A 14,350-nucleotide genomic window follows, 5' to 3' on the forward strand; every position below is an offset into this window, starting at 1 on the left:
CTAGTATAAGTTCCTTTATTTGATTCCTGGGTCCTTTTGGCAAGACAAGCCACAAAACAGAGAATGCCTAAAAATAAAGTCAAACAGAGGTATGCTGAACTAAAAAGAAAAAGACTGAGTCCTGATGACATTATTTGGACTTCTAGCTCCAATCATGCCTAAAGTTAGAATACTAAACTCTTACTTGCCACTGGAGGAGTCCTAATGCTTAGGGCCTAAAGGCCTCGCATTGTCCCTCTACAGCCTCAACTAACGGGACTCTTTTTCTCAATCACTATTCTCTGGCCACCTTGCACCTATTTTAGTTCTGGGAAAGCTCCACGATCCCTTCCTTATCTTCCTTTGGGCTAAGGTATGTGTTGGTGTAATCCCCCAGAGAAGAAAGTACTCTCAATAAAAAGACGGGGGCAGTCATTTTTGCAAGGTTACAGTTTATCTGAAGTTTATTCAATATTGTAAATCTTTAGAAGTTGGGAAACTTCTCTATATCATATTCTTGCATGGAAACGGTCTAGCTATTGATATTATGCTAAGATAAAAGTACCCGTCAGTGGGCTTCAAATTATGTTTCTCAAATATTTCTGCTAATAGGAGTCACTGGTATAGGTAACTTAAATTACCCTACAATTAGCAATTAATTAACTGCAACTTTATGGGCTATTTTCATCACTATGAAAAATACAGTAGTTAAGAATGTAGATTTTGAAGACAGTGTTACTTAGATAAGTACCTTAATTTCTCTGTGCCTCTGTTCCTTCATCTGTAAAATGGGAATCATAATAGGATCTTCACTCTGTAAGATTACTATGAGAATTAAACAGTACATTACACATTACCTGTAATATGGAAAGAACTCTATAAAATAGTTTGCCATTATCATTTTCCTCATTACCATTATTGTTATTTCTATCATGCATATTATCGAAACCAAGAGTGGAGTTTATGCTTTAGGATTAGAAGTTACCGAAAAAAATGTAAGACAGAGGAAGGAGCTGCAGAACATCAGAGAAGAAGGATCACAGGACTTACCCAAAGAGCCAGAAACCTGGCTATGGCCCTGATAAATCTAAATGAAGCAGAATCTTACTATGGGGGCAGAGAAAAGTGAAAATCTTTAAAATTTAATCATAGGATGATTTCTGTCAGATTAAGCCTTCTTTAGAGCTGGAGAAGTTGGATGTAAGAGTACGCAAACTTCAAAAGCAAAAGAACAAACGATTTGATTTAAAAATGGGCAGAGGATCCGAATAGACATTTTTCCAAAGAAGACACACAAATGGTCAACAGGTACCTGAAAAGGTGTTCCACATCACTAATCCTCAGGGAAATGCAAATCAAAACCAAAATGAAATATATCACCTCATGCCTGTTAAAATGGCTATCAAAAAGATAAATATAACAACTGTTTGCAAGTATGTAGAGAAAGGGAACCCTCATGCCCTGCTGATAGGAATGTAAATTGGTGTAGCCACCATGGAAAACAGTATGGAGGGTCCTCAAAAAATTAAGAACTACCATGTGACCCAGCAATTCCACTTCTGGGTATATATCCAAAGAAGATGAAGGCAGGATCTCAAAGAGATATCTGCACTCTCACGTTCATTGCAGCATTATTCACAACAGCCAAGATACAATGGACAACCTAGGTGTCCATCAACAGATGAATGGATAAGGAAAATGTAAGTAAGTGTGTGTGTATGAATATTATTCAGCCATAAGAAAGGAGACCCTGCCATTTGTGACAAGATGGATGGACCCTGAGGGCATTATGCTAAGTGAAGTAAGTCAGAAAGAGAGGAACAAATACTATATGATATGACTTGTATGTGGAATCTAAAAGAGACAAACTATTAGAGGCAGAGAGTGGAATGATGGTTGCCAGGGGCTAGGCCGTGAAGGAAATGGGGAGATGTTGGTCAAAGAGTACAAACTTCCTGTTATAAGATGAATAAGTTCTAGGGATCTATTGTACAGCATGGTGATTATAGTTAATAACACTGTATTATATACTTAAAAGTTGCTAAGAGAGTAGATCTTAAATGCTCTCACCACGAAAAAGGAAACGGTAATTATGTGATATGATGGAGGTGTTAGCTAATGCTATGTGGTAATCATTTTGCAATATATAAAAGTATCAAATCAATATGTTGTACACCTTAAACGTATACAATGTTATATGTCAATTATATCTTGATAAAGCTGGAAAAAAACAAATGACAAAGGGAAAAGGTAACCATCTACAAACCAAGGAGAGGCCTCGGAAAAAACCAACCCTGCTGACACCTTGATCTCAAAGCTTTCTAGCTTCCAGAACTATGAAAAAAAAATTTTTGTTATTCAAGCCACCCCCCCAAAAAAAGTACAACAAACAATATAAAGTGCAAATTATAGTGTTTACTCTTAGATTTGAAAATATTTATAACTTAGAGTAGGAAACATTTGGAAAAGTATTTAGAAATATTTTTGCATAATACTGATTATCCATATACATAGTTCTGTACTAGTCCCTTTTAGCAGCATTCAACTTATGTGAGGTAGTTAAGTATACATAGTGTGATTTAGCCAATTTCTAGTAAACTCGGTAAACTGTTAGATTACAGCTATTTTACCTCAGATTTAGCCTGCCTATATTGGGGCTGTCGGGGCCTATCCAAATTTAAAATTCTGCATTTCTGAGTAGCTATGCAGACACAGATTGAAAACCGTTGGCTCTTCCATACCACTACTGAGAGAGAAAAAATAAATAAGGTAATAGTTTTTCTCTAGAATTTAAGGGAATTAGAAAATGCCAATAATTTTAACAGTTTGCTGTTCAGTATATGTATACAATAACACATATCTGGCTTATGGTTCTAAAGTGAATTATTTATTAGGACTTGAAAGAAAAAAGTAGTTATCTGTATTACAGGTAGCAGAATCCATCTTAATCTCTTAATCCTCTTATTGCTCAAATATGAGCATTATTCATACACATCCATTAACTTAGGGGTTAATTAGTAAGATCCTGAACTAAAATAAGACGGAAAGTGTAGTATTAAAAATCATGACTTATAGAAGCTAAGGGAGGATGGCAGGCATGGTAAGTATAAAATTTAACAGTCATGATTTTATTTCATAAGGAAAACTTTATAACAGAAAATGCATTTTTTAATAAATAAAAAGGAGATAGCTGTGAATAAAAGTACCTCTATTTAGGTAAACAATTTCTATAATTTCATTCTATTACAGGTAATTCATACAGAACTCTCCTTATGATTTCACTGCATAGATATTCTCTTGTTATTTTAATGACGCCTCTGCAGTTTGACTTGAGTATAACTTCACATTTATAGACCACTGTCTATTCACTCATGACTTTATGCCACCCTGCAAAAAATGTCATATGAAGACTATTTCTTTTTTGAGATAAGGAAACTATGATCCAGAATTTTTATATTATCTTGCTATTCATAATTACACATAGAATTCCCTATTTTGTTCAATATATGTTCTTGTTATTCAACATATGCAATATCTGCAACCTGACTTTAGGAAACTGACTCTTAGCAATCGTCTAGCAGAGCCTTAAAAGAGAAAGCTCCACACAGCAGGTACTTTCCACCACAGTCTTAGCTAGGTTATTCTTGAATCCTTCCATGCCTTACAGAAAAAGCAATGAGTCTTCTGTAAACCACACCCAGAAGTGTGATGGTGAGCACCACCATTCCACACACGAGGCTGAAAGCCCATCGTGGACCCCAGGCAGCGTACACTTGGCTGATGAAGACGGGTCCAAGAATCCGTGCTGCACTTCCAGACGCTGTTAACCAGCCCATGTACACACCCTGTTGGGGGAGAAGCAGACTGATACTCAGGTGTAGTTATTTGAAAAGCAAGAATGATGCTAATATTACCAAACTATGACAAACACGAGAATCACTTCCTCCGTTATTTTTAAATTAAATATAAACTACCTCTCTATAAATACAGCAAATAATGAGCAATAAACTTATTTGATATACTGTTTAGGAAAATAAAAGTGTAAAAGAACAAACACTGTCTGCTGAAATGATTCATAAATTTACTTTTTAAGGCTACCATTTATTCTGTACTTGCTATTTTCCAGACACTGTGTCAGGTGCTCTACATATATTGTTTCCAACGTTCACAAATTTCTATGATTGGTATTATGCCCACTTAACAAATGTGGAAGCTAAAGCTCAGAAAATTCAAGTAACTTATCCAAGAGATATGAAGCCCTGTTTGGCTGACTCCACTGTATTAATTTCCGCTATACCACAATGTCACTGCTCCAACTACTGTATCCAAAACTATAGCCCATACAATATACCCAAGAATGTGCAATGCAGCATTATTTTTAATATCCTCCAATTGTAAATAACCTGTCTGTCAAGTGTGGATTAAGTAAATAAACTATGGTACATTTAATAAATGGAATGCTAAACAGTTGCTTAAAAGAATATGGTCTTATACAGAATAAGATCTTATAACAAGAATAACATCTCTATACGCATTGACATGGAAAGAAGGCCATGGGTTGTTAAGGGGGAAAAAAATCCAAGATGTAAAAAAGGTTTATATACATGAGATATAATTCATTTTATCTTTTTTTAAAAAGGCATGAGGGTGGATATGTTTGAAAAGGCATAAAAAATATCGTGACGTGTACAAATGAAGTAAACAGTGGTTGACTTTAGTGTGATGGAGGTATGGAGAGCCTTCCTTTTCTGCTATACACATTTCAAATTACTTGAATTTTGTTATAACCATCATGTATTGTTTTTGTAATTAATATGCTTTTATTCTTGACTTTGAAAATGTGAAAATATAACTTTATAGATTAAAAAACCTAGAAATTACCAAAATGTTTTACCTATTATTATAGCTTTGAAACACTGATGTTAAAATTTTTTTCTCTTTGCTTTATTTCAATAGAGCACTAATTTCTACCTTGAAAATGTAAAACTATCAATTTAATTTTTATAAAGAGGAAGGTACTATTTTCATTTTGTTGCCATTTAAATAACTGCTACTAAAAAGAAAAGTCACAAGTAAAACCTGGAAATAAGTAAATGTATAATAGGAAAATGACTGAATAAATGATGGTACATACATAAGATGGAATATGTCTCCATTAAAAATAATTCCCTAAAAGAAAATTAAATGTCATGGGAGAATATTTACAGCGTATTGTTATATTTCTTTAAAAAAGCAGATTACAGGGACTTCCCTGGTGGCACAGCGGTTAAGAATCCGCCTGCCAATGCGGGGGACACAGGTTCGAGCCCTGGTCCCGGAAGATCCCACGTGCCGCGGAGCAACTAAGCCCGTGCACCGCAACTACTGAGCCTGTGCACCTAGAGCCCTTGCTCCACAACAAGAGAAGCCACCCAGTGAGAAGCCCACACACTGCAACGAAGAGTAGCCCCCGCTCGCAGCAACTAGAGAAAGCCCACGCAACAAAGACCCAACACAGCCAAAAACAAAACAAAAAAAATACAGAATGGTAGCAAAAAACAAGACTGCTTACAAGTATACCTCATGCAATTGCAGTGTCATGCTAGCTGACTCACCTGAGGTTTTGGCCCCAGAATTTTTGAATATAATGTATATGACATAACATTGCAGGATGGATAGCCTATTCCAATTAGCACAGCTGATGTGAGGAACTGGGCCAGATGGATCATGGGGGTGTAGAGGCACCAGGCTTGTTCAACTGGGCAACCAGTTGGTCCTTCATTGTGATCTTCTCTTGGAATCTTCCAAAGAGTAATAATTATTTCTCCAAATGTGGTATTAGGGATTGAATTATTATGTAAATCTGTAAGAACAAAATCAGTACAGTGTATTACTTGTTAATTTAAATGAATAACAGGGGCTAACATTATAGAATTATGTATAGCTATACCTTCCCACTGTATTTTGGGAAACTGATGTCCCCAAGGTAACAAGATAAAGAAGCCAACCCATACAACAATGAGTCCTCCCAGTAGAATAGCACGCTCGCCAACCCTGTTAAAGGACAGAAACTGTAATTAAAAAATGAAACATTGTATTACAACATAGTTTCATTACTTTTAGAATTTTTAAAACTATAAATAAAATAATATCTTGATACTTTTAGTGATACACTAATTAAAATGAATGCAAAATATAACTTCCCACTAAAAGGAACCAGGACTCCTCTGAAAACTGGCTGATGTCAGGTCTGGGGCAGAAAATACATAAGATGAGCCTGGACATCTTATCATACCAGAAAGAACAGAAATTACCAGTGACTACTCAGTCATGATTAGAAGGACTCAGAGGGAATTCCCTGGAGGTCCAATGGTTAGCGCTGTGAGCTTCTACTGCAGGGGGCACGGGTTCGATCCCTGGTCGGGGAACTAAGATCCTGCAGACCTCACAGCGTGGGTGCCCCCCCCCCCCGCCAAAAAAAAGGACCCAGGGCCAATTTGAGGAAACTGGCTAAAAATATGACAACGTGAACACCAAAAAGAACAGTAATGACAATGGCTTGAAACACATAAAAATGTTATTTATAAATTCATACTATATTAAAATAAAATACTCTTGGTCATTTTTAGAGGATGTTAGGGAACCCACTCATTATTTTAAAAATCAGTTAATAAAAGGAAAGGATCACCCTGTTTCTCCTACAAAAACTGTACCTCAGGATAACCAAATAGGTAGTGATGGAAAAGTTCTCTTTATACAAAGTGTTCCAGCAAATAAATAAAGGAATGATAGAATTAAAATACCAGCATTTTGCATTGATCTATTAATAAATTAATGGATCTAAGGAATGGTCAATGGCCACTTACATCATAAAAAGAGATAAACAAAACTTCACATTTCTCCTGATGTAAGCACATACCACCACCTATAAAACATTCTTGCCAAAAAAACTGAACTCAAATCTCATCAAGCTTCTAGATCTAAGTACCAATTTTCAAGAAATATAGTAAACATAGGGAAATATTAAAAAACAAAGACACCACAGGGATTTATTCAGCAAGATCCAAAATGTGGGAAACCATAGGGCAAACATCTTGGTTGCTTCAATTTGTAAGGGAGAAAAAGAGAGAGATGGAAGAGATGGAAAAGAAACTTATAGATTAAAAGAGACTTAAGAAACGTTAAGAGCCTGAGTCAAGTGAGTAAGCTGTGAAATAAAACAATATAAAACAAAACAAATTTTTTAAAAAATTTGAGACAGTGGAGAAAATTTGAATACTCCCTGGATATTTGATGATACTTAGAAATCACTGTTAATTTTTTTAGATGTGATAATGCTGTCATCATTAACTTTTAGAGTTAATGAAATATTTATAGAAGACATGAAATGATGTCTAACATCAGCTTCAAAATAATCCAGGTGTAGGGGATAGGCAGTGTGGAGTAGGTGGAGGTATAGATGAATCAAGATTGTCCAAGGTTATAATTGTTGAAGCTGGGTAATAGATATTAAACATTCAGTACATGATTCTCTCTATACCTTTGCATATGTTTGAAATTTTCCATAACAAAAAATGAAATATACAGGGACTTCCCTGGAGGCACAGTGGTTGGGAATCTGCCTGCCAATACAGGGGACGTGGGTTCGATCCCTGGTCCGGGAGGATCCCACATGCTGTGGAGCAGCTGAGCCCGTGAGCCACAACTGCTGAGCCTGCATGCCACAACTACTGAAGCCCACGCGCCCGGAGCCCATGCTCCGCAACGGGAGAGGCCACTGCAATGAGAGGCCTGCACACCACGGCAGGGAGTGGCCCACGCTTGCTGCAACTGGAGAGAGCCCATGCGCAGCGACGAGGACCCAACGCAGCCAAGAATGAACGGATTAATTAATTAATTAATTAATTTTTAAAATGAAATATACAAACAAGATCAAAGATTCCTAAAACAAAACAAACAAACCCAACACTTCCCATTACCCTCAGAATACCTACAAGGCTTCACATCTTTCCAACCTGATCTTCTCCCATTGCCATTTCTCTCATTCTGCTCTGGCCAAAATGGCCTTCCTGCTTGTTCCTTAAATGTACGAAGCTCAGTCTTCTGGGGCAAGAGAGTTCCAGGCCACTGCATGGCTGTTCTCTGACTTCACTGAGGTCTCTGCTTGGATGTAACTTCCGTTTGAGCTGCCCTCCTTGAGCAGCCAATCAAAACAACACATCCCCTCTCTCCCAACCCTGCCTTGCCACTTTTTATTCTCTTCCTCTGCTCTATTCTTCATAGTACTTCCCATGACCTGATTTCACATTTGTGTTTATTAGCTTTCCCCCCAGTAGAATACAAGCTCTTTGAAGGACATGAAATTGGATAATCTGTAAGAATGCCTATCAGCAGGACCACTCTACTTCTGTAGCAGGATGTAATGCATGTACTATTATTTAACTTTGAATATGAATCTATGTCTATGTCTGTATCTGTATCTTGGCCCCTCTACTTGGCTCTATAAGGATAGGAATCTTTGTAGTATTCCCCATAACACCTAACCCTACACACTGACTCAATATTTGTTAATTGATTTTAGAACTTTATTAAAGTTCTAAAGTATTGTTAAAATATTTTAGGAATAATTAAATCGTTAGAACTGTCTGAATTCATCAACTAATGTCCCACTCCAGACTATATGAATGAACTTAATTTTATACAAGTATTTTCCTTAGTGTGTTCTTTACAGTTATACTTTTACAAAATGCTTCTTTAAAAAAGTGTTCTGTGATCAAAGTTACAATTAACTTTGAGAAATGCTACGTACTCTTGTCACGAAGGTGATATAGTATATATACTGAAGATTTAGAAATTTTAGAGTAAAGAAGTTTGGTGATTTTAACCAGAATTTTCCAGACTTAACCATTAACCTTTCACAGCAGAACAATGTTTTATGAAATACGCTTATAGAAATACTTTAAATAAAACATAATATACAAAAGATACATTAGAAGACAATTATTCACTTTGTAAAATATCTTGCTTTACCAAAGAACATACTACATGGTATAGAAATATGCTCCCTTAATAAATTTTAAATCTGTTTGCAAATATTCAAGGACTAAAACTCATACATAATGACAGAAAAGCTTTATATTATTTTACTAATATATTCATTTACATCATTAGCTCTATTTCATGTTTCACTTTAAAACAAAAAAGGACTTGAAATAAAACCAAAGACAAATAACCTACTTTTTGGAAAGTAATTTTATCCCCATGAAAATAATAACTGCCTCAACTCCAAGAGCAGCAAGTATTATGCCATCGTATAACACAGCTTGTTCTCTGGTCCAGGCATACATATCCATTGTTAATGGAGTAACAATGCTAAGAAAAATAAAAAAGAAATTATTCTTATTTTATTTCAATCATAGGCATTGTTACTTAAAGTTGAAATAGTAAGATTTAATAGTGATACCAACACATTCAAGAATCTGCATCCCTTTTAACAATGACACCAGATCTACATAAACAAAAATTTTAAAACATTTTAAGGACATTTTGTTGTAACATGCACAAGCTACTAAGTTTGGCTGTTTGCATTTTTATTTTTTAATATTTACTGTAATTATGTAAGTAACATGTCCAACATTGCAAAAAGTTTGAAAAACAGGAAAAGGAAACAAACCAACCACAATTCCTACCATTCTAATATAATTAAAAAATCATGGTTGTATTTTGATTTAAACAGGTCTCTTTTCAATGAAATAATGTTACTATGATTAAGTTATTCACTTACTATGATTAAGTTATTAGAAACTTCTGGGATTTTTTTTTTCTCTTCCTCTGTCTCTTTCATACCTATTTTTGAATGTACATATTTTTCTCCCTACCTCCGAATGCTGCTCTTCCTTTATATGACTATCTGTCTCCTTCCTTGCCAAGCTTCTTTTCCTACTTTCTGTCTCCTTCTGTTAACTGGCTACAGAAAGGAATTTTAAAATATTCCAAATATTCATTCTTTTAAAAAAAATCACCATTTTTAATTTTAAAATCAGATGAGCTGCTTTGGAAGATAGTTCACTCGTTTCTCAATAAGTGAAACATAGAATTATCATATGATCCACTTCCTGGTATATACCCAAAAGAACTGAAAGCAGGGACTCAGATACTTGCACACTAATGTTCATAGTAGCATTATTTACAATAGCCAAAAGATGGAAATAACCCAAATTTCCACTGACAGATGAATGGATAAACAAAATTGGTATATAAATACAGTGGAATATTATTCAGCCATAAAAAGGTATAAAATTCTGACACATGCTACAACATGGATGAACCTTGAAAACATCATTCCAAGTGAAACATACAAGACAAAAAATGACAAAGGATGCATGATTCCACTCATATGAAGTACCTAAAATAGTCAAATTCATAAAGAAAGAAAGGAGAATAGAGGAAACCAGGGGCTGGGTGAGAGGGAATGGGACTTAGTGATAAATGGGTGTAGCACTTCTGTTTGGGATGATAAAAAGGTTCTGGAAATGGGTGGTGGTGATGGTTGCACAACACTGTGAATGTATTTAATGCCACTGAATTGTGCAATTAAAAGTAATTAAAATGGTACACCTGAAACAAATACATTATTATATACAAATCTGGCCTCAATAAAAACAAAAGAAAATATGGCAGAAAAGCTCTAAGAATCATAGCAGACTACAAGTTTAATACATGTCCAATAACATGGTTCAAAAATGGGAAATAAATATACAAGAGAATAAATTATATCCTTTAAATTGAAAAAAGAAGTTAAAATATTAAGTTTATGTTATGTATATTTACCATAATAAAATAAATACCCCCAAAATCAGATGAGCTAAAAATTCCATGTATCTCAATAATTTAAAAAAAAAAAATCAAGTATATCTGGCATAAAATGTACTGGCATAAAAATGTTACAAGATATCGAAAAGTGAAAAAACCAAGTTGTCAAATGATAATATCACATATTCTTGTTGGTTTAAAGGACACACACACACACACACCCCTTAATACTTACAGTTGTATAGAAAAAAATGTTTCAAAACAACACACACTGAAGTATTAGCAGTGGTTACCTCCAGGGAAAGAAGTGGATGTGGAAATACAGTTGTAGTGTTTGGAATATTTACAAGAATATACTATTTTAATAATATAATGGAAAGGTATTTTAAAAATTAAAAAGCCATATGACAAAGGACGTCCCTGGTGGTCCAGTGGGTAGAACTCTGCATACCCAACACAGGGGGCCTGGGTTCAATCCCTGGTTAGGGAACTAGATACCGCCTGCATGCTGCAACTTTAAGAGTTCGCATGCTGCAACTAAGACTCCACATGTTGCAACTGAGAAGTCCGCATGCTGCATCTAAAAAGATCCCGTGTGCTGCAACTAAGACCCAGCACAGCCAAAATAAATAAATAAATAAATAGTTTTAAAAATAAATAAATATATTTTTTAAAAAGCCATATGGTAACTAACGGTCAACAAAGCCTACACCAGGCAGAGATTTTGTAATATACTAGCTTTCTTCAGGATCAGGGCTTAAACAGAGTTAAAATTTCTAGACTGAACCCAACATACATAAGTAGGGCGCTGCAGGACAGAAGGGAGTGGCAGGATATATTTAAAGTGATGAAAGGGAAAAACTTACAACCAAGATTACTCTACCCAGCAAGGATCTCATTCAGATTCAACAGAGAAATCAAAAGCTTTACAGACAAGCAAAAGCTAAGAGAATTCAGCACCACCAAACCAGCTCTACAACAAATGCTAAAGAAACTTCTCTAGGAGGGAAACACAAGAGAAGAAAAAGACCCATAAAAACAAGCCAAAACAATTAAGAAAATGGTAATAGGAGCATACATATCGATAATTACCTTGAATGTAAATAGATTAAATGCTCCAACCAAAAGACAAAGACTGGCTGAATGGATACAAAAACAAGATCCATATATAAGCTGTCTACAAGAGGCCCACTTCAGGGATTTTCCTGGTGGCACAATGGTTAAGAGTCTGCCTGCCAACGCAGGGAACAGGGGTTCGATCCCTGGTCTGGGAAGATCCCACATGACACTAAGCAACTAAGCCCGTGAGCCACAACTACTGAACCTGCACTCTAGAGCCCGCAAGCCACAACTACTGAGCCCATGTGCCACAACTACTGAGGCCCGCGTGCCTAGAGCCCGTGCTCCACAACAAGAGAAGCCACTGCAATGAGAAGCCCACACACCACAACGAAGAATAGCCCCCGCGAGCCACAACTAGAGAACGCCCACGTGCAGCAACAAAGACCCAACACAGCCAAAAATAAATAAATTAATTAAAATAATTTAAAAAAAGAGACCCACTTCAGACCTAAGGACACATACAGACTGAAAGTGAGGAGACAGAAAAAGATGTGCCATGCAAATGAAAATCAAAAGAAAGCTGGAGTAGCAATACTCATATCAGATAAAATTGACTTTAAAATAAAGACTGTTAGAAGAGATAAGGAAGGACACTACATAATGATCAATGGATTGATCCAAGAAGAGGATATAACAATTATAAATATTTATGCACCCAGCATAGGAGCACCTCAATACATAAGGCAAATGCTAACAGCCATAAAAGGGGAAATCGACAGTAACGCAATAATAGTGGGGGACTTTAACACCCCACTTACACCAATGGACAGATCATCCAGACAGAAAATAAATAAGGAAATACAAGCTTTAAATGACACAACAGACCAGAAAGATTCAATTGATATTCATAGGACAGTCCACCCAAAAGCGGCAGAATACACTTTCTTCTCAAGCGCACGTGGAACATTCTCCAGGATAGATCACATCTTGGATCACAAATCAGCCTTAGAAAATTTAAGAAAACTGAAATCATATCAAGCATCTTTTCCAACCACAACGCTATGTGATTAGAAATCAATTACAGGAAGAAAACTGTAAAAAACACAAACACATGGAGGCTAAACAATACACTACTAAATAACCAAGAGATCACTGAAGAAATCAAAGAGGAAATTTAAAAAAATACATAGAAACAAATGACAATGAAAACACGACAACCCAAAACTTATGGGATGCAGCAAATGCAGTTCTAAGAGGGAAGTTTATAGTAATTCAATCTCACCTCAGGAAACAAGAAAAAATCTCAAATAAACAATCTAAACTTACACCTAAAGCAACTAGAGAAACAAGAACAAAAAACACCGAAGTTAGTAGAAAGAAAGAAATCATAAAGATCAGAATAGAAATAAATGAAATAGAAATGAAGAAAACAATAGCAAAGATCAATAAAACTAAAAGTTGGTTCTTTGAGAACAGAAACAAAATTGATGAACCTTTAGCCAGACTCATCAAGAAAAAAGGGACAGTATTCAAATCAGTAACATTAGAAATGAAAAAGGAGAAATTACAACTGACACCGCAGAAATACAATGGCTCATAAGAGACTACTTCAAGCAACTATATGCCAATACAATGGACAACCTGGAAGAAATGGACAAATTCATAGAAAGGTACAACATTCCAAGACTGATTCAGGAAGAATTAGAAAATATAAACAGATGAATCACAAGTAATGAAATTCAAACTGTAATTAAAAAGCTTGCAGCAAATAAAAGTCCAAGACCAGATGGCTTCACAGGCAAATTCTATCAAACATTTAGAGAAGAGATAACACCTATCCTTCTCAAACTCTTCCAAAAAATTGCAGAGGAAGGAACACTCCCAAACTCGTTCTACAAGGCCACAATCACCCTAATACCAAAACCAGACAAAGATATCACAAAAAAAGAAAATTACAGACCAATATCACTGATGAATATAGACGCAAAAATCCTAAACAAAATTCTAGCAAACAGAAACCAACAACACATTTAAAGGATCACATACCATGATCAAGTGGGATTTATCCCAGGGACGCAAGGATTCTTCAATATATGAAATCAATCAATGTGATACACCATATTAACAAATTAAAGAATAAAAACCATATGATCATCTCAATAGATGCAGAAGAAGCTTTTGACAAAATTCAACACCCATTTATGATAAAAACTCTCCAGAAAGTGGGCATAGAGGGAACCTACCTCAACATAATAAAGGTCATATACAACAAACCCACAGCAAACATCACCGTCAATGGTGAAAAACAAAGCATTTCCTCTAAGATCAGGAACAAGACAAGGATGTCCACTCTCACCACTATTATTCATCATAGTTTTGGAAGTCCTAGCCACGGCAATCAGAGAAGAAAAAGAAATAAAAGCAATACAAATTGGAAAAGAAGAAGTAAAACTGTCACCGTTTGCAGATGACATGATACTATACATAGGTAATCCTAAAGATTCCACCAGAAAACTAC

At 35.6% G+C, this 14,350-nt stretch overlaps 1 protein-coding gene across 1 annotated transcript in view; it reads right to left on the reverse strand.

Annotated features, from left to right (window-relative positions):
* Positions 1 to 2,434: 2,434 nt before the first annotated feature.
* Positions 2,435 to 14,350, reverse strand: part of MFSD8 (major facilitator superfamily domain containing 8) — a 42,051-nt gene continuing 30,135 nt past the window's right edge. Inside the window, exons 9-12 of the mRNA XM_068543421.1 lie at positions 9,196 to 9,330; positions 5,909 to 6,012; positions 5,574 to 5,821; positions 2,435 to 3,824 (exon numbers count right to left, since the gene is read on the reverse strand). Coding sequence (XP_068399522.1) covers positions 3,618 to 3,824; positions 5,574 to 5,821; positions 5,909 to 6,012; positions 9,196 to 9,330 — 694 coding nt within the window. The 3' untranslated portion in view covers positions 2,435 to 3,617. The remainder of the gene's footprint in view (positions 3,825 to 5,573; positions 5,822 to 5,908; positions 6,013 to 9,195; positions 9,331 to 14,350) is intronic.

This window comes from Eschrichtius robustus, chromosome 4 (genome assembly GCF_028021215.1).
Source record: "Eschrichtius robustus isolate mEscRob2 chromosome 4, mEscRob2.pri, whole genome shotgun sequence".
Taxonomy (NCBI): Eukaryota; Metazoa; Chordata; class Mammalia; order Artiodactyla; family Eschrichtiidae; genus Eschrichtius; species Eschrichtius robustus.